Source organism: Hylobates moloch, unplaced genomic scaffold (genome assembly GCF_009828535.3).
Source record: "Hylobates moloch isolate HMO894 unplaced genomic scaffold, HMol_V3 SCAFFOLD_1, whole genome shotgun sequence".
Lineage (NCBI taxonomy): Eukaryota > Metazoa > Chordata > Mammalia > Primates > Hylobatidae > Hylobates > Hylobates moloch.
Genome location: NW_026652276.1, coordinates 128,756,681 through 128,783,406, shown reverse-complemented (window position 1 = coordinate 128,783,406; position 26,726 = coordinate 128,756,681). Strand labels below are relative to the sequence as shown.

Below are 26,726 nucleotides of genomic sequence, written 5' to 3'. Positions count from 1 at the left end.
ACAGCAGTGTTACAGTAGGGAAAGAGTTTAATAATCACAGGGCCAGCAATGTATGGGAAGTATGGGAGTATGGGAGTTTGGAAGTATGGGAGACATTTCTCAAGTCAGCTTCCCAAACAGCTTGGAGTTTAGTGATTCAAAGAGTAATTTGGCAGGCTGAGGGAGAGGGATTGGGTGCTGCTGATTGGTTGGGGATGAAATCTTAGCAGTGTCCAAATTGTCTTAGTACTCTGAGTGAGTTTCTGGATAGGGGTCTCAGGACTGGTTGTATTAGTTCCTTCCTATGACTCATGGGTCTGGGTAGAGTTAAGTCATTCGTCAGTATGCCAAAGTCTGAAAAATATCTCAAAGACCAATCTTAGGAGGTTTTGACGATAGTGATGTTATCTATAGGAGCAATTAGGATGTCACACATCTTTTGACTTCTGAAATAGTAAATCCTTATAGAAAGGTAAGCAAGGGAACAATGCTGGTGATCATTTAACTAAGCCGTATCTTAGCAGAATTCAAGTCCCTCCTATAATGCTAATTTTATATCCTTTCATTAGTCTTAAAAGGCAGTTTTGATCCCTGAGCAAGGAGGGCTTCTGGAAGGGACTGTAAAGTTAAAGAAATCAGTTAGCTTGTGAAATTAGAAACAAGATGGAGTCAGTTAGGTTAGATTACACTCACTGATAATTTTTCCGTCATATTTCTCTCAAAGGCAGTTTCCTTAATAATGTAAAAGCACATACAAAGAAACCAGAAAGAAGAATGCTACTTAATAGTTGCTTCTTCTGGGTGATGATATCATGCAGTTTTTTTCCATCTTATATTCTTCTGTACTTCCCCAATTTTCTATAGTGATAACATATTATGTTTTATTTATTTATTTTTATCTTTATATAGGATCATTTAATGCCTTCTTTACTAGAAAAGTTGTTGATGGTAATCTAGCTCATAGACTTTACCTGGGAGTTGGGACTTGCAAAATGGCTTAATTTGGTAGTTTCCAAACCTTGTTAAAAAGCTTAAAAAGTCCCAAATTCTTATAAGAAGCTAATTTTTTAAAATTGTACTTTAAGTTCTAGGGTACATGTTTACAACGTGCAGGTTTGTTACATATGTATACATGTGCCATGTTGGTGTGCTGTACCCATTAACTCGTCATTTACATTAGGTATATCTCCTAATGCTATCCCTCCCCCTTTCCCCCACCCCACGACAGGCCCTGGTGTGTGATGTTCCCCATCCTGTGTCCAAGTGTTCTCATTGTTCAGTTCCCACCTATGAGTGAGAACATGCGGTGTTTGGTTGTCTGTCCTTGTGGTAGTTTGCTCAGAATTATGGTTTCCAGCTTCATCCATGTCCCTACAAAGGATATGAACTCATCCTTTTTTATGGCTGCATAGTATTCCGTGATGTGTATGTGCCACATTTTCTTAATCCAGTCTATCATTGATGGACATTTGGGTTGGTTCCAAGTCTTTGCTATTGTGAATAGTGCCACAGTAAACATACGTGTGCATGTGTCTTTATAGCAGCATGATTTATAATCCTTGGGGTATATACCCAGTAATGGGATGGCTGGGTCAAATGGTATTTCTAGTTCTAGATCCTTGAGAATTGCCACACTGTCTTCCACAATGGTTGAACTAGTTTACAGTCCCACCAACAGTGTAAAAGTGTTCCTATTTCTCCACATCCTCTCCAGCACCTGTTGTTTCCTGACTTTTTAATGATGGCCATTCTAACTGGTGTGAGATGGTATCTCATTGTGGTTTTGATTTGCATTTCTCTGATGGCCAGTGATGATGAGCATTTTTTCATGTGTCTGTTGGCTGCATCAATGTCTTCTTTTGAGAAGTGTCTGTTCATAGCCTTTGCCCACTTTTTGATGGGGTTGTTTGATTTTTTCTTGTAAATTTGTTTAAGTTCTTTGTAGATTCTGGATATTAGCCCTTTGTCAGATGGGTAGGTTGCAAAAATTTTCTCCCATTCTGTAGGTTGCCTGTTCACTCTGATGATAGTTTCTTTTGCTGTGCAGAAGCTCTTTAGTTTAATTATATCCCATTTGTCAATTTTGGCTTTTGTTGTCATTGCTTTTGGTGTTTTAGACATGAAGTCCTTGCCCATGCCTTTGTCCTGAATGATATTACCTAGGTTTTCTTCTAAGGTTTTTATGGTTTTAGGTCTAACATTTAAGTCTTTAATCCATCTTGAATTAATTTTTGTATAAGGTGTAAGGAAGGGATCCAGTTTCAGCTTTCTATGTATGGGTAGCCAGTTTTCCCAGCACCATTTATTAAATAGGGAATCCTTTCCCCATTTCTTGTTTTTGTCAGGTTTGTCAAAGATCCAATGGTTGCAGGTGTGTGGTATTATTTCTGAGGGCTCTGTTCTGTTTCATTTGTCTATATCTCTGTTTTGGTACCAGTACCATGCTGTTTTGGTTACTGTAGCCTTGTAGTATAGTTTGAAGTCAGGTAGCGTGATGCCTCCAGCTTTGTTCTTTTGGCTTAGGATTATCTTGGCAATGCGGGCTCTTTCTTGGTTCCATATGAACTTTAAGGTAGTTTTTTCCAGTTCTGTGAAGAAAGTCATTGGTAGCTTGATGGGGATGGCATTGAATCTATAAATTACCTTGGGCAGTATGGCCATTTTCACGATATTGATTCTTCCTATCCATGAGCATGGAATGTTCTTCCATTTGTTTGTGTCCTCTTTTATTTCGTTGAGCAGTGTTTTGTAGTTCTCCTTGAAGAAGTCCTTCACATCCTTTGTAAGTTGGATTCTTAGGTATTTTATTCTCTTTGAAGCAGTTGTGAATGGGAGTTCACTCAAGATTTGGCTGTCTGTCTGTTATTGGTATATAAAAATGCTTGTGATTTTTGCACATTGATTTTGTATCCTGAGACTTTACTGAAGTTGCTTATCAGCTTAAGGATGATAAGCTGAGACGTTTTTTGCGCTGAGACGATGGAATTTTCTAAATATACAGTCATGTCATCTGCAAACAGGGACAATTTGACTTCCTCTTTTCCTAATTGAATACCCTTTATTTCTTTCTCCTGTCCGATTGCTCTGGCCAAAACTTCCAACACTATGTTGAATAGGAGTGGTGAGAGAGGGCATCCCTGTCTTGTGCCAGTTTTCAAAAGGAATGCTTCCAGTTTTTACCTATTCAGTATGACGTTGGCTGTGGGTTTTTCATAAATAGCTCTTATTATTTTGAGGTACATCCCATCAATACCTAGTTTATTAAGAGTTTTTAGCATGAAGTGCTGTTGAATTTTGTCGAAGGCCTTTTCTGCATCTATTGAGATAATCATGTAGTTTTTGTCTTTGGTTCTGTTTATGTGATGGATTATGCTTATTGATTTGCATATGTTGAACCAGCCTTGCATCCCAGGGATGAAGCCAACTTGATCATGGTGGATAAGCTTTTTGATGTGCTGCTGAATTCGATACAGAAGGCAAGAAATAACTAAGATCAGAGCAGAACTGAAGGAGATAGAGACACAAAAAAAACCCTTCAAAAAATCAATGAATCCATGGGGGCTGGTTTTTTGAAAAGATCAACAAAATTGACAGACTGCTAGCAAGACTAATAAAGAAGAAATGAGAGAAGAATCAAATAGACACAATAAGAAATGATAAAGGGAATATCACCACCGATCCCACAGGAATACAAACTACCATCAGAGAATACTATAAACACCTGTATGCAAATAAACTAGAAAATCTAGTAGAAATGGATAAATTCCTGGACACTTACACCCTCCCATGACTAAACCAGGAAGAAGTTGAATCCCTGAATAGACCAATAACAGACTCTGAAATTGAGGCAATAATTAATAATAGCCTACCAACCAAAAAAGTCCAGGATCAGAAGGATTCACAGCTGAATTCTACCAGAGGTACAAAGAGGAGCTGGTACCATTCCTTCTGAAACTATTCCAATCAATTGAAAAAGAGGGAATCCTCCCTAACTCATTTTATGAGGCCAGCATCATCCTGATACCAAAGCCTGGCAGAGATACAACAAAAAAAGAGAATTTTAGACCAATATCCCTGATGAACATCGATGCAAAAATCCTCAATAGCATATTATTTTTTAAAGTTCTTAGTTAAAATGTTTATTAAATAAATACTGTAGCAGTAACAGGGAACAAATAATTATTAAAAAGAACTCCTAATATTACCTGAATCTTTATAAAATCTATTTGATAATCTTTAGGCTGATTATATTGTGAGGCTCAGTTGCCATGACTTCTTCACTTTTCAATGATCATTGACTAATTACCTTTGCTTAAAATTATTATGTTTGCTGGTTTATTATACAGGATATTAACAAGGTTAGAGATGAAGAGATGTGTAGTGTAAGGTATAGGGAGGGGTATGGAGCTTCCATTCCCTCCCGGAGCATGCCATCCTTTAGGAACCTCTGCATGTTCAGCTATCTAGAATCTTCTTAAAAATTTTAAACTTTTATATTAATAAAAGATATATTTAAATTTGTGTTGGAGGCTGCAGGGAAAAATATGCATTTCTTTACTTGTTAAAAGGAAATGAACACCCCAGAAATTATAAACTTATTGGACATGTCACTGATCCGAAATTTAGCAAGCCTTTCTTCACATTATACGTTCCAACAGGGCTTGTTACTTCACATTTACTTATTCACCCCCATCTCACCCTTCTCCACAAAAAAGCAAGAAAACAACCTGTGTAGCTTCACAGCTGTCAATGGTTCCTTGCAATACTTCAGCTCAAAATCCTTTGTACCTACCCGCAGCTTTGTTGCAGATTTTCTTTCTGTAGTTTGAGAAACACTAATGCATTGTCTATGACACTAACTTTATTTTGCCCTCATGGACAAGGGAGAATGTTTGAAAGAGTTTATGTGATATCTCCTTAATAGCATTCCTTACCAAATCAAGCAACAATGTAAACAGAATAAAACTTTTTATAATGTATTTCTTGAGATCTATTTTAGCTACCATTGTGCTATCTGTAAGCAATCATTTGGTTGATTCATTAGCATTTACCAACTATTTATTAATTGCTTAACATTCTTCAGATATCATGTTAGGACGATGAAGACTGAAATTAAGACATGACCAATACAATCTCCCAGTTCCACTCTACCAGCACTGTATAAAAGAACTTTATGTGATGATGGAAGTACTCTGTGTCTGTGCTGGCTAATACAGTAGCCACTAGCCACATGTGGCTATTGAATGCTTGACATTTAGCTAATGTGACTGTGGATCTGAATTGTTGTTAATAACAGGTTTATTGGAATGTAATTCACGTACCATATAATTTGCCCATTTACAGTGCACAATTCAGTGATTTTTAATGTATTCAGAGTTGTGCAACCATCAGTCAATTTTGGAACATTTTCATTACCCTGACAAGAAACCCAGTATTCATTGACAATCACTCCCCATCTTCCCCCAGCTTCCACTGCTTTATGCAGCCACTAGTGTTTTTTTCTGTCTTGATGGATTTGCCTGTTTGTCTAAATATGTAAATAGAATCACAATATTTGGCCTTTAGTGACTGGCGAATTTAATTTCAGTTTATTTAAATTTAATGATCACATGTGGCTAGTGGCTATTGTAAGAAGCAGGTGAAGTGAAAGACCAAAGACAGATGCTTAAGGAATGCTGAAGGCTCAAGAGAAGAAAATCCTGCAGAAAGGGTATGTGCAAAACAGAGAGCTAGGAGATGAACTTGGACACAGCCTGAAGATAAGAGAGGTTCATGAAGGAGGGAATGGTTAACAGTACCAAATAATACAGAGGGTTCAAAAAGTATAGTTCAGTGTGATAGTAAGCATCCCGGTGACAGAGGTCACTAGAATGTGGTCTTGGTGAGGAAGTGAGGGTAGGTGGCACTCTTATGTCATTATAGAAGAAGGGAACAAAGGAACATTCAAGATAGCTTGAAAGCGGTGTTGGGATTGATCAAAATTCTCTTCAGTTGTTGTTAATGGTATTTTTATGGAGAACTGAGCCTATATATAGGCAGAAGAGAAGGATTCAGTGGAAATGAAGAAATTACAGATGATTAAGCAAGTTCTGGAAGATGCAGGTGGAGGTCATCAGCCCAGGAGTAAGTCCAGTCAAGGAAAACAGTCGTTTTTCTCAAATGGAGGAGGAAGTGAAGAAAAAGGTACAGATACAGTGCAGTTTTTACGTAGAAAGGATGAAAATTCAAATAGCTAATTTACTTTGGGGAAGTAGGAATGAGGCCTTCTGAGGGTAAAATTTGGTTCCTCCAATTTCATTGTGATCATATGTGGAGAAGGAAGTGCTAAAATATTCTCCAATGGGCTAGGACTGTGGGTGGTTAGAGTGTCTGTCGCTGTCCACAGGAACCTGTCACCAAAAAAGGACAGACATTTTTAGGTACATAAAGGTCCAGAGAGATACTGATGTGTCCATTTTTGCTACTAAAATTAAACAGTGCCCAAAAGATTAAATTTGAGTTCTTGAAAGAAGCAATGTAGCTCCATGAGGTCACGAGGTCACTTTCCTTCCCTCTCCCACTTTCCACCCTCCCTCCCTCCCTCCCTGCCTGCCTTCCTTCCTTCCTTCCTTCCTTCCTTCCTTCCTTCCTTCTTTCCTTCCTTCCTTCCTTCTCCTTCCTTTGCTTCTCCCTTCTTTCCATCTATGCTTCTTACACTTTGTAGAAACATAATGCTTTTTGCCTTATAATCCTCTTTGCCCTACAGGGAAAAAATGAAAATAAAACAAAAAATTCTTAATTGTTCCAAACCATAATGAATAGAGTATTTTATTTTGTACATTATAATGGATTTTATTTTTTTGATTCACTTTTTTTTAAATTTTTTTGACAAATGTTGTAACAGTGGAAAAGCTAGGAAATGCTTAGAACCATCTAAATGAAACCAACTATCCAAATATAAAAGAAAAAGGGCCAGGCATGGTGGCTCATGCCTGTAATCCCAGTACTTTGGGAGGCTGAGGTGGGCGGATCTTTAGCCCAGGAGTTTAAGACCAGCCTGGGCAATATAGCGAGACCCCATCTCTACAAAAAGTACAAAATTAGCTGGGCATGGTGCCATGCACCTGTAGTCCCAGATACGCAGGAGGCTGAGGCAGGAGGATTGCTTAAACCTGGGAGGTGGAGCAGTAAGCTGAGATCATGCCATTGCACTCCATCCTGGGAGCCTGGGTGACAGAGCCAGACCCTGTCACCAAATACATACATACATACATACATACATATATACACACACACACTCATATATATACATACATACATATACATATATGTGTGTCTGTGTGTGTGTATATATATATATATATATATATAGAGAGAGAGAGAGAGAGAGAGAGAGAGAGAGATCTATTCTGTGATGATGGAAATATTCTGTCTGTGCTGGCTAATGCAATAGCCACTAGCCACATGTGGCTATTGAATGTTTGACATTTAGCTAGTGTGTATATGTATATATCTTTTGTGGAAGATATACTATATATGTATATATATATGAAAAAGATACAAATTAATGGATATTGAATTAATAACATTGCTTTAGAACAAGCTTTCTATATAGATATTTTAGAAATTAAACTTTTGTGGTCTTGTCAACATATAAATAATATTTACCTCTGTATTTATTCCTTTTAGGCTTTTAAAACCAAGGATGGCTATATTGTAGTTGGAGCAGGAAATAACCAGCAGTTTGCCACTGTGTGCAAGGTAATCTATAATTATTGGGATTGGTCGATGATCTTGTACAAAGCCAGGGCAAGTTCAGTTTTGCCCAGGTCATAACCAACTTAGGCCCCCTGTGTTAGCACCTAAAAGTATAGGATATTCATGCTTATAAAGGATAAGGCAGAGTCCAAATTAGCATTCTATGTTTTTTGTCGTATTTGGCTGTATTTTAAAATGAAGAATTGTAGTAGCTTAAATTGTCCTAAAACTTGACCTGCCTACCAGTCCAAACAAAATGGGGGAATCATTTTTAAAGGGACCTTTAACACTGGTATTTTTTCTTTTTTTCCCCTCCCTCCTTCCCTTCCTCCCTTCCTTTCTTCCTTTCGTTCTCTCCCTCCTTATCTTTTACTATATCAGGTTAATTGGACCCATGTATAGTTAAGCTACTCCCATATTTATTTTATTTAGTACTGGAAATTTTAAAACTTTTTTTCAACTTAACCTTTATTTAATGAGTACCTTTCTGAAGAATTTATGTTTCAAGGTTTTAGGAATTAAGATTATATTAAAATTGTTCCTTCTCAACAAGGCCTTAAAATAAAGACCATGGAATCATTTAAAATAATAATTTGTTCTTAGGGATATTCTAAACTTGTAGCATTTACTAGACCTCGCGATCTCGAATCACTGCAACCTCTGCCTCCTTGCTTCAAGCGATTCTCCTGCCTCAGCCTCCAGAGGAGCTGGGATTACAGGTGCATGCCGCCATGCCTGACTATTTTTGTATTTTTAGTAGAGATGAGGTTTCACTCTGCTGGCCAGGCTGGTCTTGAACTCCTGACCTCAAGTAATCTGCCCACCTCAGCCTCCCAAAGTTCTAGGATTACAGGCGTGAACCACTGCACCCGGCCTACTAGACTTTTTTTTTTCTTTACTTGATGTTTAATTATCAAGACTTTGGTGTTTTGTTTTAATTTTAGAACTTAGGTATCTGTTCATTTTTTGTAGTTTTAATCCAAGGAATAGAATCTCATTTTTATTTTTATTTTTCTTAAATATATCCAAAGGCCTTATCTGTTAAGGATTTTTTTCTTTTTTTTGAGAGACAATCAGTTTTTATACTAAATTTTACCATGAGCTTTCAGTGTTATTAAAGATGACTATGAGGGCCTGGCACGGTGGCTCACGCCTGCAATCCCAGCACTTGAGAGGCCGAGGTGGGCAGATTGCCTGAGCTCAGGAGTTCTCGACCAGCCTGAGCAACATGATGAAACCCTGTCTCTACTAAAATACAAACAATTAGCCAGGTGTGGCGGCTGTGCGCCTGTAGTCCCAGCTACTCAGCTGAGGCAAGAGAATTGCTTGAACCCGGGAGGCGGAGGTTGCAGTGAGCCGAGATCGCGCCGCTGCACTCAAGCCTGGGCGACAGAGGGAGACTGTCTCAAAAAAAAAAGAGATGCCTATGAAATCCTGAATCTCATTTACTGTAGTTAACTTATTATGTACAAAAATTATTTATTACTGTGCGTCTTTTGTATGAGAAGTTAGGGAGCAGAGCTAAAAACCACAGCAAAGGGATGGGGAGGACCATGGAGAAGGTAACAAATGGAGATAGTTCTGATTGCAGGAAGGGCTGAAACATCTGAGGTGGGAAGAGGGGAGCCTTTTAAATGGTGACTCTGAGTAAGTGTAGGGAAAATCGATTCAAACATTTGATCTGGGATCAAAGAATCTTTATTATGAACGGTCAATGTTAAAAATATGAAACATACGGAAGCTGTTGCCTGTGAAGTCATTTGCGTACTCTAACTGCAGAGATGTATAAGCCAATTCATTGCTATAAACGAGTACAGATTTTCTTCCTGGGCCATATGTTTTGGAGTTTTCTTTCTCCAGAAAGTGGTGGGGTTGGGGGTGGGAGGACCTGGCAGTGAAAATTACTGCTTGACATACTCTTTAGGTTTGAAAATAACTGTACTGAATTCTTTGTATTTTTGATTCATTACTGCTGATCAAGTTAACACTTTTGAACTTCCTCATAAATATCCATAAGAACAGTTTTCAACAAAGGTTCTTATTTCAAAGCAGAATATTTGCCAGAAGTTTTAATACTGAAATATGACTTATTGTTATGGTGTGTTATAACACATTGCTTATAAAGGAGACTGTCAGAGGGCCTTAGGAATGGCACCCTTGACCTTGATTTTCCCATATGAGAGTTAGGAATGATAATCCCTGTTATGAGCCATTAATCCAATGTCCATAAAACTCTTTGAGATTCTCAGAAGATTTATGTGTACAGGATTCTTGAGTTATTTACATTATTAGCTAGGCATACTGCGTGAATGTTGCAATCTGATTGATTTTTTCAAATCTTTGTAATTACGCCCTCACATGTAAACTTGTCCTAAACACCTTCTTACCTAAGAAAAATCATCTGTTCCTCCACTCTGATGCAAGGTTTTCTTCCCTTCCCAGTTATGTGTAGTGTGTGGATTTCTTCTAACCATTTTTTTTACTCATATTTATTTATTACTGAGAGCCTTGTTATTCAAACTGGGCTTATAGAAGATGGGGTTCCCCGTTCTTCACAGTGAGCCCCTCAAAACTGTTCTTTTGTCAAGTACACTCCATCAGGAAAGATGGGACAGCTTTAGTTCCTGGGGAGAAATGTGGCAGCATTGTCTGTGACAAACGAATGGAATTGACTTATGCCTGGTCTCCTTCCAAAATAGAATTGATATAGTGGTTGATTGATAATTCTTGGGGAGGAGCTGTATTAGCGAGCTTTCATTGTAAGGAGTTGGAGTGGGAGCAAGAATATTGAGTTCAAGTCTGAGGTTCCAGAAAATCTTGTGTATAAAGTGAACCTTGTTCATAATAAGTCCTACTTAATGTTCCTTACCATGATACAGCAGAGTATGAAAGTGAGCATATGTAAGCTATTTTAAGCTGATGGATGCCACCCCTGATGGGGTATTCCTATATGAAATATTGAATATTGACATCCTTTTGAAAGTAATGTAGATTGAAGGCTTCTTTTATTGGAGAGACTATACATTGGTTCTCAATCTAGTGTGCATAGGAATGTCCTTTAGCTCCATTCCCAAAGATTTTACTTTAGTATGTCTGGGGTGAGGTAGAGGAAACTTCAGTTTTAAGAAGGACTGTAGGTGATTTTGGAGCAGGTTTTTAGACCGCCTGTTCCAAAATATAATATATCCGAGGTATAATGTTTAAGACCTACTGTAAGTCTTGTTAGTAGGTAGGTGAACTCTGTCAAGGTCCTTAATCTTTACTAAGCATCTGTTTTCCTATGTATAAAATGAAGATTATAATACGTAATTATACTTATATACAACTTAGGGGTTTGGAAAGTGTTAGAGAAGTGAAGCACTTAGAATAGGCCTTGCTCATATGCACTTAATAAATGACATCTATGAAAATTAGATGTGAAGATTCTGGTTCTGAGGAGGAGAGAGTAAATACACTTTTCCCGCTTACCCTGAGCACGGTGATCATACCTGGACAGATTGCATGAATCCATGAAGCATGTATTAAAAGACTTTGAAAAGTAAATAGTAAGAGATTTAGGGGAGAACACCCGAATTTGAAGTACCTCTAACTGGCAGTCAACTTAACCAGCTTTTCCCTCCAGTTATTCCTTCACTTGGGTATAGTTGAACCTGAAACCTGGAAGTGAGCACCAGGCAATACAGCAGATATCCAGGAAATGCTCTTTATTCCTGGTGCAAAGAACACGAAAAAGTGAGCTGTAATGTCAGAGAGAATGTGGAAATAGTTTGTTTTCCCCTCCTTTCCATTTTCTTATGTCCCAGACCCCAAGTAATCCTGTATTGTAAACAGCAGATGAGCAGGAGCCAACTCTGAGAAAGAAGAACTTTCTTCATTGCTGAGCTGTGATCCCAAAGAAAGGAGTGAGTCCCTGTTGCTTTTTTCCCCTCTATCCTCCCATTGCATGGCCTCTGCCCTGGAACCATGCTGGGGAGTGGGATAACTAAAGCAGGAGCCCCAGGCAACTGGAAAACGCTAGAGAGATTGCAGAGAGAAGATCTTGACAAAGCAATCCTTGATGTTGTTTATGAACTCTTGGGATCACCCCTTACTTGGATGTGCACTAATTTGATCCTAATCAGCATACCAAAGATAATAGGAACTGAATTAATAAATAGACAACTGCCCAGGTTGTCATATGACCATTAGGTTTGGCACTTACTAGTGAGATTAAAATAACACTGCAAAGGCTTTGAAAACTTAACATGAGAATCAAAGCACACAGCAGGTGGGTGGGTTAGAAATGGCAGCCTGGATGTAACCAGGTCAACTGTCTGCTAAATCAGCAAGAGTAAAAATTCTCCTTAGAATTTAAACAAGACCCAGTGGCTCATAATATAATGTTCAAAATGTCCAGGATACAATCCATTATTACTCAGCATATGAAGAACCAGAACTTGTGTGAGAAAAGGCCATCAATGCCAATGCAAAGAAGACGCAGATGTTGGAATTAACTTACAAAGATGTTTACGTAGCTATTATAACAACGCTCTAAAAAGCATCACAAACACTGTTTAAATAAATGGGATATAGAAATATTCAGCAAAGAAATACAAGATATGAAGAAGAACCAAAGGGAAAATTAAAAACTTAAAAGTATAATAACCAAGAAAAAAATTACACCTCACTGGTTGACCTCAATAGTGCAATGAAGATGATAAGGAACTTAAAGATAGATCAATAGAAATTATTCAATCTGAACAATAGAGAGAACAAAAGATAGCTTCTTCCTACTCAAAACAAGAAATAACAGATCCTCAGGAACCTGTTCAACAATAACAAAAAGTCCAATATTTATGTCATTGTAGTCCCAGAATGAGGGGAGAAAGTGTACATGCTGAAAAAATATTTGAAGAAATAACAATTGTATATATACCAAATTTGGTAAAAGTTAAATGCCCGTAGATTTAATAATTTCAGCAAACCATAAATGGGATAAACTGAAAAAAATCTATGCGTGAATACCTAATGTGTCCCTTAACAACAGGTGTATGTCCTGAGAAATGTGTCAGTTGGTGGTGGCATGTGAATATCATAGAGTGTACTTACACAAACCTAGATGGTATAGCCTGCTACACGCATAGGCTGTATGGGATAGCCTATTCCTCCTAGGCTATAAATCTGTACAGCATGTACATGTTACTGCACTCAATACTGTAGGCAATTGTAACACAATGGATACACAAAAATCATCCAGAAAAACACCCATAGGGGAAAAAATGTATTATCTATGGGGGAACAGTGACTCAATTAACTGCATATTTTTTTGTCAGAAATTAATGCTAGCGAAGAAGGGGCACAACATGTTTAAAAGGCTGAAAGGAAAGAAATGCCAACCTAGATTTCAATATCCAGTCGAAGTATCCTTAAGAAATGAAGGTTAAATAAAGACGTTCTGTATAAAGGAAAACGAAGGGAATTTGTAGCCAGCTGACTTGCTCTGAAACAATTTTTCCAGGAAGTTTTTCATTTACAGAAGGTAAATGTTGTCAGAAGGGAACTGGAAACATCAGAAATGAAGGAAAAGCAACATAAATAGTAAATATCTGGGTGAATATAATGGTCTATTCTTTTCCTAGTGAATTCTTTGAAATATTTGATGGGTGAAAGCAAAGATTAAGATACTGTCTGATGGGATTTTCAGTGTATGTAGATCTAACATACAGAAAAATACAACATAAATTGGGGAGAGTAAAGGGATTATATTGTAGTAAGTTTGCTATATTCCACTTGAAGTGGTAAAATTTTGATTCTAACTACAATGCGAAAAGTATATGCATTATGATCCCCTAAGCAATCATTAAATATCTTTCATTAAACATCTATGCAAAAATATAGCCAAAATCAAAATAGGTAAATGTAATAATAACAACTCTAAAGAAGACCAGAAAGCAAAACAGGAATAAACAGAAAAAACAATAAACTGGTAGCTCTAAGTCATTCAAAAATATCAATACCATTAAATGTGAGTCGTCTAAATATATGAATTAAAAGAAGTCCGGAAAAAAATGACCCAACTCTATAGCTGTCCAATTCATATTTGAAATTCACTTCAAATATAATGATACTGTTTATTAAAGTAAGAGGATGGAAAAATATACAAACACAAACAAAAGAGGCAAACACTAATGAAAAGAAAGCTGGAGCGGGGCTATATTAACTATAGACTGGTTTTTGTCATCTCAGAAAACTTGTTTGCAGCAAATTCTTGTGCAAATACTTATTTAACATCTGTACTGGCAGAAGGAAGATCAGATGATCTGAATTTGTTGAGAAATTGTGAAACTTCACATTTCACGAGAGATGTTGCCTTTTCCTTTATCTAAAAACTAGATTCCAGTAGTTCTTATGCTACAAGTGATTCTCTGTTTCTGCACCTTCCTGCATATGCAAAGATCTTTTATTTCAGTACTAAGTTATCATATTTTCTATTATACTGGGTGCCATTTTAAATGGCAATTAAACTTAACATGTGTTGTATCAGTAATGCACATAAAGTGATGGTGGTGTATATGAAGATTATGACTTACAGGCAGTGACAACTCTTTATAATGTTCTCCTGACAAACAGCTCTTTCAAGAGGCCATGTAGCTTTTAAGAAGCAACTATATTTATATTTTATTTATTTATTTATTTATTTTTATGAGATAGAGTCTTGCTCCATTGCCCAGACTGGAGTGTAGTGGCATGATCTCGGCTCACTGCAACCTCTGCCTCCCGGTTTCAAGTGATTCTTGTGCCTCAGCCTCCTGAGTAGCTGGGATTACAGGCACCCACCGTTATGCCCGACTAATTTTTGTATTTTTAGTAGAGATGGGGTTTTACCATGTTGGCCAGGTTGGTCTCCAACTCTTGACCTCAGGTGATCCACCCGCCTTGGCCTCCCAAAAGTGCTGGGATTATAGGCGTGAGCCACCGCCCCTGGCTGCAACTAAAAAGTGATTTTAGACATAATGGAATAAGGTATATGCATAGAATAATGTCTGATATATCATACACCTGAAAGTGTTCACATTGTTTATCTGTGAGCTTGTCAGTTGAAGAATGTGTTGTCAGCATTTGGGCTATATCAGTGAACAAAACATTTAAAATATTTTGACTTTGTGAAGCTTACATTTTATCAGGGCAGACATATATGGAGTAATAAACATAATAAATATGTTAGGCGATAAATATTATGGGAAAAAATGGGCAAGGGAAGAGGGAATCAGGGGAGTCAGTGTTGTGTGGGGTGGGGTGGCCTGTGATGGGGGTAGGGTAATCAGGGTAGTTGCATTAAGAAGTTGAATTTGAGCCGACTCGACCAAGGAAAGGAGGAGCTAGCCAACTAGATGTCTGGTAGAAGATGTTCCAAGCAAAGGAATAGCTGTTTTAAAACTCCTGAAGCTGAAGTGGAATAGACATGTTCCTGGTCCAGCAAGAAGATGAAATGGCTGCAGCAATGAGCAAGGGAGGAGAGCATGGTAAGAGGTGATGTTAGAGAGGTAATAGTGCCATATCGTGTAGAACCTTTCAGACTCTTAAGGATTTTGGTTTTTGCTTTAAGGGGAACATTAGATGATAGGCATGTTAAAACACTTGCAGTTTTTATTATCATGGGTCTTCATTATTTTTTCTCTTCTCCTTCTTAGAAAATATTTGCTACTCAGTTTATGGTGTTTTGTTACTTTCTTTTTTTTTTGTTTTTGCCAATGTCTCTTCATTTTTTTGCGGAGCCCTTCCTCCTTTCTTTTTTGTACCAATATATGCTTTTTAAATTTTTCTGGCCAGACTCTGTGGCTCATGCCTGTAATCCAAGCACTTTGGGAGGCTGAAGTGGGCGGATCATTTGAGGTCAGGAGTTCGAGACAAGCCTGACCAACATGGTAAAACCTTGTCTCTACTAAAAATACAGAAAAATTAGCTGGGCATGATGACGCACATGCCTGTAATGGCAGCTACTCAGGAGGCTGAGGCAGGAGAATACCTTGAACCTGGGAGGTGGAGGTTGCACTGAGCTGAGATCGTGCCCCTCCACTCCAGCCTAGGCAACAGTGTGAGACTGTCTCAAAAAAAAAAAAAAAAAAGTGTCTTTTGGGGGAAACAGTACCTAGTTGGAATACTTCACATTTATTTAGTGCTTAGTATGTCAAGCATTTTCATGTACATTGTTTTATTTTATCCCAGGCAGCACTCTTTTTAAATTTAAGCTCCAGAATAATAGTTATGATCACAGTCCTTGAAGCTGTCTCTCGAAACATTTTGAACGTTAGCTGGCATAGCTGAAGATGGAAGGATTATTACTTTGGCCAACAATTTCACACCATCTTTGAAACAGAAAAGAGTTCCAATAAGTCAAATACAGAGGACACATGGGCATTCCCATTACCCTTAAGTGTGGTCACTGTGTAATTTTTTGTTGCTGATGGTGCTTTTTGGGTGAGGCCAGGTTTGTAAATTTAACCTGTGACTTAGTGAAGACACTTGCTTTTTTCTTGGAATGACTTATTCACTCTTACGGAGGGAGGGTGTCTAACTGCTAGACAAGGCTTGAGGCCAATTCTTGGATTAGGTGTTGTGACAGGGAGGTTTCTAGAAAGGGTGCTGTATGTGGTGTTGGTTTTTAAAATCCAGGAGAATAATGCTGTCTTTATTATTTCTAAAGGAAATAAATGAAACGTGAAAGAAAAATTACACCACTGAGATGGTCTCTTTACTCAAGGGAATCTTCTTCACTTCTCTGTCCTTTGTAAGATGATTAATAGATAGATTTTATTTAAACTGTGGAAAATAAATGAAACCATTAAATATTTATATTGAAAGCAAATATATTAATAAAGGCAGTGAAGCTTTCTGTAGGCCGCATGGCCTGTCCCCAGGCTGTAAATGCTCCTTGTGACTTTCCAACACAACTGCCAAGCACTGCCTCTGCACAGTCTTTGTAAAACTTTTCCATTCCAAATCCACTTGATACTTTCATTATGGTCTTGTTAAGGTTGAACGTTGTCCAAAGGGACTTGCAAGATAGATTTTCCCCTTATTGAGGAGGAGCAAAAGAGGAAATCTATAAAAGCATTTCTAGTTGGTATTACTTCAGGGAGATATATTAATAAAAAATAGTGATACTTCTATAGGAAGAAGGTGTTTTAATTTGCTATTGTTTAAATGGTGAGAATTTGGGTAAATGTATTTGCTTTTACTTTATTTTAGCAGCTTTTAGAACATTCTGCATAGGACAACCTGGGAAGATCACAGTATTTTATTTACATGTTGAATAAATAAGTGAATATATCTACAAGGTACATGTTGACTGTATGCAAGATACATGTAGATATGCACTTATGATACTGGTTTTTAAAATTTGGTCCATTTTACCCAGTTTAGCATCTCTCTCCCTATTTCCTCTAAACAAGATTTTTTTCTATGGGGATCTGATAACATGTTTCCTATATTCTCATATTTGGCATAAGACTTATGGGGATCTTTTGCTGGTCTCCTATATGTAAGAATATTTGCTTAAATATAGTAAAAGCCTCTTATGAATGACAAACCCTTTCACCAGCATGTTCCATCCTAATCCTGTGCTTGTTCCCTCCATATGTCCTTGTTGAGGGGCATAAAGACCAGCAAGGAATGTTGTTGAGAAGGGAGAGATAGGACCTGAACACTAGCACCCACAGGCAGGTACAAGAACAACCTACTTCTTATACTTGAAAATTATTTTTTTCCTTTTAGATCTTGGATCTGCCTGGGTTGATTGATGACTCCAAGTATAAAACTAACCACCTTCGGGTACACAATAGAAAAGAGCTTATTAAAATATTATCTGAACGGTAAGTTTGGATCTTGTATTCATCCATTTAAGAATTAATATGTGATAAGCATTTATCTGGTGTTTTGTGTGTTTTTTTCTTGGCTTATTTGAGATCAATTTGTAATTCTTTTCCATTTTACAAAACTGGCTGGTGGAGAGATTTTAAAGCTGTGGGGTTTTTTTGTTTGTTTGTTTAGAAGCACTTGAACACATTTTATGTTTTGTTAAGTACTGAGTCATAACAATGATATAAATAAGAAAGTCACCGTGACTTGAATTTGGTTGTTTCTCTGTGTCCTGTACCTGTTTGGGTTTAGTTTATCATAAATACAACAACAACAATAATAATTTAACATTATTTCATACTTTCACTTTGTTAAATGCTTTAGATACATTGTCTTGTTTAATCCTCATAATCATCCTGTGAGGTAAGTTCTGTTATTTCCATTTTACATGTAAGGAAAGCAAGGCAAAGAGAGGTGAAATCAAGAGTTGGTTTGCATTTCTGAGCCACTCCTGTGAATCATGATGTTATTTCTGGATCATTGCAGATGCCACATTGAGTTATGGGTCATAAAAGATTAATGTTAATTAAGTAGAATATTTTATTTCCAAATTTTTCCATTAATGTCAGGTTATTTTTTTATAATACCTGTACCAATTTTTCAAGTTTGTCTGAAAAAAAGTAATTATTCTTACTGTTTCATGTCAGTTTCACTTTTTGTTTGCCTTTACATGTCTTCTGAATCTGTACAAATAGGCTTTGTGGCTTTTGTGGATCTAAATGCCCACATGAACTTTTCTTTTATATTGAAAATTTGCTCTTATCATGCCAATAAATTAGGTAATTTTGTTTAAATACCATATCTAGTCTTTTGAAAAGGCTCATGTGTTTCTATATAGTATACATCAAAGTTATAAGAAGTAAAATTCTGCTGTTTTTATTTTTGTTGTCTTTGTATTTGGGGATGTCTGCAGGAATATCTGAATCAACATTCATCTACCTATTTTCTCTTTCCTGGATTTGAAATACTTTTGTAACTTTAAACACTTTTGTAATTTTAAACACTGCCTGTATCTTTTCCATGTGCCAAATGCTGTTCATATCAATAGGGACTGTGTGTTGTGGGACTGACAGACACAGAATGGGGGATGGAGAACTGGGTGCCCTTTTCTGGTCCCTAGTTAAATATAACTCTGATTGTACTGCAAAGCCCCAGAGCCCTCAATGATTAACTTTTCTCCACATGAGAATTGCCCATTTATTTCTTCTTTTTGCCTCTATGCCTCTCAAGCATTTGTAATTCATATAATTAATTGATAAAGCTTTTTCCTTTCACACTGTGGTTACCAAGTTTCAATAATAGCCACTTGTGAGAACCTTATCAGAAGCTCTTTGATAATCTGAATAAATCATGACCATGCTGCGAGAAGAGTAGATCCCAAGAAAAATATGATACCTAGATTCGTTTCCTATGTTTTAAAACTTTTATTCCTTGCTAAATTCTGTTATAGAGTTCAACTGTGGAATGAGTTTTAGTAGCATCTGTAACATACTCATTTCCATTTTCCCTCTTTGGGGTGAATTGTATAATCTGCAACCTTCTTCTTTCTGTTCTTTTATACACAGAAGTAGAAGTTTCAGCATTTTGGTATCTATAAGTTTGTTATATTTTTATTCAGACTTAACAATAAGTAAGGAATCAACCTGCAAGGAAAAGACTGGGCTGGGCGGGGGTAGTCCTAGGAGAGGAAATTTCATAAGGAGGTCACATCATCATTGGTACTGCTGTTAAAACACAGACCACAGATAGAGCCCTTGGCTGCTTGCAGGCTAGCTTTTGTGCTCTCTTCTGCTAGTGCGCTGACATTTTTTGATACCTTCTTATGGGTTGCAGTTCTCCAAGTCTCTTCTAGCACATCTCTTCTCCTCCACGGTAGTTCAAATAGTGATGACCTGGGAAGATTAGAATTAGAATATTGATTCATTCCAGTTTATAAGCTTATCATTTATTTTTCCGAACAAATATCACTGGAGTCATTAGTACTGCTTAGTGCTTGGCTTTGAGAAGTCTCTTAAAATTTGTCATTTTCATTATATGATTCTGTGTTTTTTCAGTATTCAAAAATATTAGTGGTGCTTCATAAATTACATGATTAGACATAGCCTCCAGCCTGGCATGCAGTGTCTTCCATAATCTGACATCACCTTTCCTGTCCACTCTTCTTCTTACATGTTTCCAAAGGATGCCCGTGCTATAGTCACCCTCCCAATTAGTTCAGTTTCCTCTCTGAAATGCTTCTCAGAATTACCACTATTCTGAAACTTAGTCATGCTTCAAGGCCAGTTCTAGAAGCCTCTGTTCCCAGTCAGATGTTGGCACCTTTAGGAAAGAACATTGTCCTTTTTGTGCCTTGTCCGTTGCCATTGCCAAACAGAAGTACAATCAATGTTAGTTGTCATTATGAATGATACTGCTCTAGGGCCTTCTCAACATTCTCGTCTTGCTCAGCACACGCATTACACAGCCACCTCAGAACTTGCAGGCATTTTATTTCCTGACAAAAGTGTTACATTAGCTCACAGCCACAAAAAAGGAGCCAGGGAGAAAGGAAGGAATGGAACCAGCCTTTGGTGGCTGCCAAGTACATGCCAGATAAGTGTTATTATTCCCACTTGATATGAAAATTCTGACATTTAGGGAGGTGGTCTCCAGGTCAGGCACATAGTGAATAGTTAGAAATGGGATTCAAAAGCTACACCTTTTTCATCTCTCATATTGCCTCCCTGAAGTGGCATATGAAATATGACTGTGTCCTTGTTTGTTTATGCGCTCAATAAATATTTGTTGAGCACTAACTGTGTAGTAGGAACTGTTGCAAGCGTTGGGGATAGAGAAGTGAATGAAACAGACAAAGTGTATCCATGAAAAATAATGCAGGCCAGGACAAGGAAGAATGCCAGAAGTTAAGTGTGAAGCTGGGTTTTTCATTTAGCCTGGTCACAGAGGGCTTCTCTGTGAAAGTGACATTTGAGCAGAAGCTTGCAAGAAATGAGAGAAAATGTCTGAGGGAGGCTGGCAGGCATCTGGGAGATGCATTCCAGGCAGAGTTTATGGAATAAGTCAGAGAACAGTGTGCTTGGATCTGGGGGAGCAAGAGAAGAGGGGTGTTAGGTTGGTTCAGAGAGAGTGGGAGCCCATGGCAGGCGGATCATGTCGTGAAATCATGAAAGCCTTTATGACAAAGTAGTTTCTTAAACTTGTGAAATAAAGGATTTTTTTTTTTTTTCTGGCCATAAAATGGATTTGCTTATTGCAACTTTTTTCTCTCTAACTTGAAGAGAGAGCGTCAAGGGAGGGAGTGCTCTACCTAGTAGGGAAGAGGTCAAAGCATTTCAGCAACATGGAGTCAGGAAGACCCTGTTTCTCACCTGGAGAGACCAGAGGGCCAGGTTAAAATGGTCTATGCTTCTCCTCCATTTATTCAGTCTCTTACATATTCAACAAGCATTTATCGAACACCTACTATGTGCCATGAACTGTTCTGAGCACTAGGGATATGGCAGTAAAATACAGTCAAGAATCCCTGCCCTCCTGAATTTTCATTTGGTAACCATTGCAGACTTTCTAGAAGACGTACTTCTTTTTGGTAGTGGTTGTTTTTGAACTATTAACACATTTGTTTCGGTAAGCCTAAGAAGTTAGTTTTCCATATTTTTCATAATAACCACTTTAAAAAATTTTTTCTTTTGCAAAAGTATTGCAGTTATAGGCTATGCCTGTTACTCATTTGTTGTACTTTTTCAACATGTTGATATACATGCTCCAATTTTTAAAATGTGGTTTGCCAGTCATTTCCATAGTAAAACATATTTTTAGTAACAGTACCCACTCACAAATAATCGACTTTACCATATGAGTCTATCGTGTTTTTGCCTGTTGTCTTCTATTAAAACTTACATCACAAGTACTTTCCTTCAATACTTATAGACACTTTCCTTCCTGATATTTTTATTTTAGAAAATCTTTAAAACATGGAAAAATGTGGAGGGATTCATGAGAGTGAATTTGCACTGCAGATAACTTTAAAAACAAACTCTAGAAATGATGAACTCACTGTGTTTATTTTAAAAAGTTTCTCATCCTTTACACCCAATTTGAAGACAGTGAAAACAGAAGCATTTACGGATTTTTACAAAGTTGGCTCTTGTAAATATACACGTGAATTTCCTATTGTGTTTCAAAATCTTCCTTCCAAAGTATTTTCCCTAAGCAATTTTCGAGTACTTCCCTCCCTGTCCCTTGTAAACCTTCATTTATATTTTTTAGAATCAGGTGATTCTGCTATGAAAAGTCCAGGCTTTTTTGAAAGTACCTACCAGAGTTGTCAGTCACTTACCTCAGTTCTCTGTTATTCTTGCTAAGTACAGTTTGAAGCTACTCTCTGAGGGCGATCAGCCTCACTCAGGACGGCAGCTGCCTGTTTTGGTCATCAGCTGCGTTCTCCACAGCCAGCACACACAATTCCCCTCAAATGCTCTCAGGTGTTACTATTCCCCAACCAGGGCTGTGAGCAAGTCTTTTTTATTAATCTAAAGGTAGAAGACTTTCCCCTGGAGTTTGTGATTTTTATCCCGGGTGTTGCAGAAAGTATGTTTACCCAGCTGCTAACATTGAAAACTAGGTAAAACTCAATCATGTTAAAAATCCCTAGCTAAAACAGAAGAGGAGATATAATGGAGACTAATCCAGTGCCAGATAAAACAATCCCCTTCTTTGCAATGCTAAGGAGCAACAAACTCTTCAACCTGTGCTACTCACACACCAGATCAGCATTTTTGCAATAGTTAGGACCCCAAGAGAGATATTGCAAGTTGTGAATTGAAACTAGGAAGAGAGGGATAAAGATGATGTATTAGTGTTTGGGGAGAAATAATAGGAAGACATGAAATGAGGATGAAGGAGAAGAGAATTGATGGAGAAAATAGACATAAAATTTATTTTATTCCCTCTCTCTTCCTCTCTTCACCAACATTTATTGGCCACTGCCTGTGTACCCTTGTCCTGCAGATAACAGAGCTGAAAGATGAAGCCTGGGCTTTTAAGGAGTTCATGGTCTGATTAGGAAAATAAACACAGAAAGCATTTATTTAAGTAGAGTGTGGGAATTACCTGGGTAATCATATGCAGAGTGGATGGGGAGCCCAGAGAAGGAGGAACTCCTTTAATCTGGGAAATAAGGAAAGGCTTCCTGGAGATGGTGCCATCTAAGATAAATCTTGAAGGACAAACAGAATTAGGCAGGTGAAGAAAAAAGTTCAAAGAAGGAAATATTGATGTGAATGTACTTTTGTAGCATGAAAATAAAATCATGGCAGAAGAAAAAAAGTACAGATGGTCCCCAACTTATAATTTTGTTTGACTTACAATTTTTTTAATTTACCATGTGGTAAAGTGATACACATTCATTAGAAACTGTACTGTGAGCCTGGACAACATAGCAAGACCCTAAGTTGCTACAAAAATTAAAATTAAAAATTTAACTGGCCCTGGTGGCATGCGCCTATAGTCCCAGCTACTTTGGGAAAGAAATCATCCTGTGAATTTGGATCTTTTTCCAGGGTAGCCATATATGCAGCAAAATACTCTGTTGCGATGCTGTGCAGCAGTAGTGAGCTGCAGCTCTCAGTCAGTTTGGTGGGTTAGGTGTATTAAATGCATTTTCGACTTACGGTATTTACAATTTAATGATAGTTTTATTGGAACATAACACCTTCATAAGTTAAGGATTATCTGTAGTTTGGAGAGATGCAGATGACAACTTTTCAGCTGCTTGTGGAAAAATGTTACATATGTAAAGCAAGTATATGTCACTTTAGTCCTAGTGAAGGCATTTGTAAAAAGTTGTTTACATTATGTCATCAAAAATAAAACTAACAGCATTAGATAAGTTTGCCTTTAAAAATACTATGGCAATTCCTTTAGTAAAATAAATAGTTTTGGTTTTGAATGATTTGTTTTTTTTCTTAAATTAAGTTTTTGATTTTTAATTGTCTATTTACTTATTTTCAGAGTTTACTGCATTGTGGAGTTAAATGCCCTATATCAGGGCCTTTTAACAGAGGTGCCAAACAAGTATTTGTTGAATTGAATCAAGCATTTAGGCTGGGTGCGGTGGCTAGCCGGGCACAGTGGTTCATGCCTGTAATCCTAGCACTCTGGGAGGCTGAGGCGGGCAGATCACCTGAGGTCAGGAGTTCGAGACCAGCCTGGCCAACATGGTGAAACCCTGTCTCTTCTAAAAATACAAAAATTAGCTGGGTATGGTGGCACACACCTGTTATCCCAGCTACTTGAGAGGCCGAGGAAGGAGAATTGCTTGAACCCAGGAGGCGGAGGTTGCAGTGAGCTGAGATCACGCCACCACACTCCAGCCTGGGTGACAGAGCAAGACTCTGTCTCAAAAAGAAAAAAAAAAGGTTTATTACTTTCCTCTAATTTGATTATTTTCAAAATTTGATATCAAATTATTTTGAATAGATTTATATAAAATATTGGAGAATTGGACCTGGAACATTTCTTGGCTCTTGATGGAGCAATTGTAACTTCAAAGGTCCCTATACTGAATGTCACTGAAAAAACTGACATCTTGGCACTATTAAGCCAATATGACCATTTCACTGCCCTGGCTAGGTCTTTCTGGGGCTCTCTACACCTTTCAAAAAAAAAAAACTTTTTTTTTTGAGACAAGGTCTCACTCTGTCACCCAGGCTAGCATGCGGTAGTGTGATCATAGTTCACTTTAGCCTTGAATTCCTAGGCTCAAGTAATCCTCCTGCTTCAGTCTCCCAAGTAGCTAAGACTACAGGTGCAAGCCACCATGCCTGCCTAATTTAAAATATAAATTTTTTAAAAAAGATGGTTGGTGGGTGGGTAGTGGGGTTTCCCTATGTTGCTTTGGCTGTTCTTGAACTCCCGGCCTCAGATAATCCTCCTGCTTCAATCTCCCAAAGTGCTGGGATTATAGGGCTGAGTCACTATGCCTGGCTTCTATAGCTTGAAGGATAAAGTTCAAACCATTTTACCTGAACACATGCACCTCCCACCTTGTCAGCCTTGCCTGGGTCACACAGAGCCCAGTGCTACTACTTTTAATGTGGCCTAATCTTTCAGTCCTCCATGTTTCCCCATATGCTCATTACTTGACACTCAAATGATGGAGCTTCTTCATCTCACTACCGGCTATCAGTCCTTTAAAATAAGCACAAGTTTTAGGAGCCCTGGCCTTGCTAGTCTGTTCCAAGCGGCCCCTCCTGTGACGCTGCATCACAGCATCTACCCCACTCAGCTGTCATCAGTCATTTACTTCTCTTCCTCCTTGACAAGTCAGTGAATTTCTTATGGCAGAGAATATGCCTTTTGGATTTTTATTTCTAGCGCCTATTTAGCACTCAGTAAATGTTCTCCCAGTTAGTGAACATGTGAAGCACTGGTGGGCAAGGTATCCAAGTATGGCAGAACTGACCAAAGGGAAAAAACAAGGATCCACGATGTCAGGTTCTACAAAACAGAAAAGAGCAGTGGTAGCTAGAAGTGAGGACTTTGAATGAACTAGAGAGCCTATATCATGGTCATACAATATAAGAAGATCTGAATTTGAGATCCTAGTCTTTCAGTGATCAGCTTTGAGCTTCAGGTTCTCATATATTATACATGTAAAAATACCTACATCACAAAGAGGATTAAAAACCAGAACAGACGGGCCGGGCACGGTGGCTCATGCCTGTAATCCCAGCACTTTGGAAGGCTGAGGCAGGTGGATCACGAGGTCAGGAGATCAAGACCATGCTGGCTAACATGGTGAAAACCCACCTCTACTAAAATACAAAAAACTAGCTGGGCATGGTTGTGCACGCCTGTAGTCCCAGCAACTTGGGAGGCTGGGGCAAGGGAATCGCTTGAACCTGGGAGGCGGAGGTTGCAGTGAGCCAAGATTGCACCACTGCACTCCAGCCTGGCGACCGAGCAAGACTCTAAGAAAAAAAAAAGGCATGAAAACAGCCAGCACAGTTTGAGCGTGCAGCAGTACTCAGCCTATTTGAGGAAAATCTTTTTTAAAAAAGTTTTAATTTTTGGAGTACCTAGTGTATGTCTATAAATTTATGGGTAGCATGAGATATTTTGATACAGGCATGCAATGTATAATAATCACACCATTATAATGGGGGTATCCATCAGCCCACACATTTATCCTTTGTGTCTCAACAATCTAGTTATACTCTTTTGGTTATTTAAAAATGTACAATGAAATTATATTTTACTGTAGCTACTCTGTTGTGCTAGCAAATACTAGGTCTTATTCATTCTTTCTATTTTTGGGACCTATCTGAGGAAGATCTTAATCCTGGAAAATCATAAACTTTAGTTACCCAATTGTTTGCTTTAGCAAGTTCTATATTAGTTTTAAATTCATGAACCTCATTTCTAAGGTTTTTTTTCTTCCAAACTGTAATTATTATAAGACTCAACTTTCACAATTTGTGTTTACAAAGTTATTTTTAACTGCCAATCAAACATCCTAATAAGGATGATATAACTAGTATTATAGTAGCAATTTACTTCTACCAAAAGCAAAGCATGACATTTTCATTAGCCTCCTTGGCCTTTTTGTATGTGGATAAATAATGTGTTCAACTTTTTGAAAAAATAAAAATAGCTCATAGGACTTAGGAATACATTTTACTTTGTGTTAATTTCCGAATTAAGACTATTAATAGTACTCATTTTCTTTCTTTCTTTTTTTTTTAACTAAAAGAGTACCTTAATAACCCCTATTCTATTCCCTTTCAAGAGACACTTGTTCTGCATTGTGGGTAATGAATTTAGAATTTGTGAACACTCCACTTGAGTTATTGCTTGCATTTGTGTCTGTACATTCATAAAGAATGAAACACTTTTTGTGTGTTCCTTAATTGCTACCCTGTGTTAATAGCCTCCACGAAAAGCTTCAGCCCGTATCTTTAAGCACTTTAGTAAAATACACCCATGACTTCTCCTGTGCCATTTTTATGTGTATGTTTTTCACTGTTTTATTTGGTATCTCTAGCCTTCCTGAAAACTGTTGACTTTTCAGTTAAGTAATATCTGTAATTTCCTTATTTTTTATTTTCTCATAT

The 26,726-nt window shown here is 37.7% G+C and overlaps 1 protein-coding gene across 2 annotated transcripts in view; it reads left to right on the top strand.

The window, feature by feature from the left end:
- SUGCT (succinyl-CoA:glutarate-CoA transferase) overlaps nt 1-26,726 on the top strand; it is a 745,635-nt gene that overhangs the window by 305,128 nt on the left and 413,781 nt on the right. For both annotated transcript variants that reach the window (XM_032758266.2, XM_058445557.1), the window contains exons 10-11: nt 7,648-7,719; nt 17,470-17,567. In XM_032758266.2, coding sequence (XP_032614157.1) covers nt 7,648-7,719; nt 17,470-17,567 — 170 coding nt within the window. The remainder of the gene's footprint in view (nt 1-7,647; nt 7,720-17,469; nt 17,568-26,726) is intronic.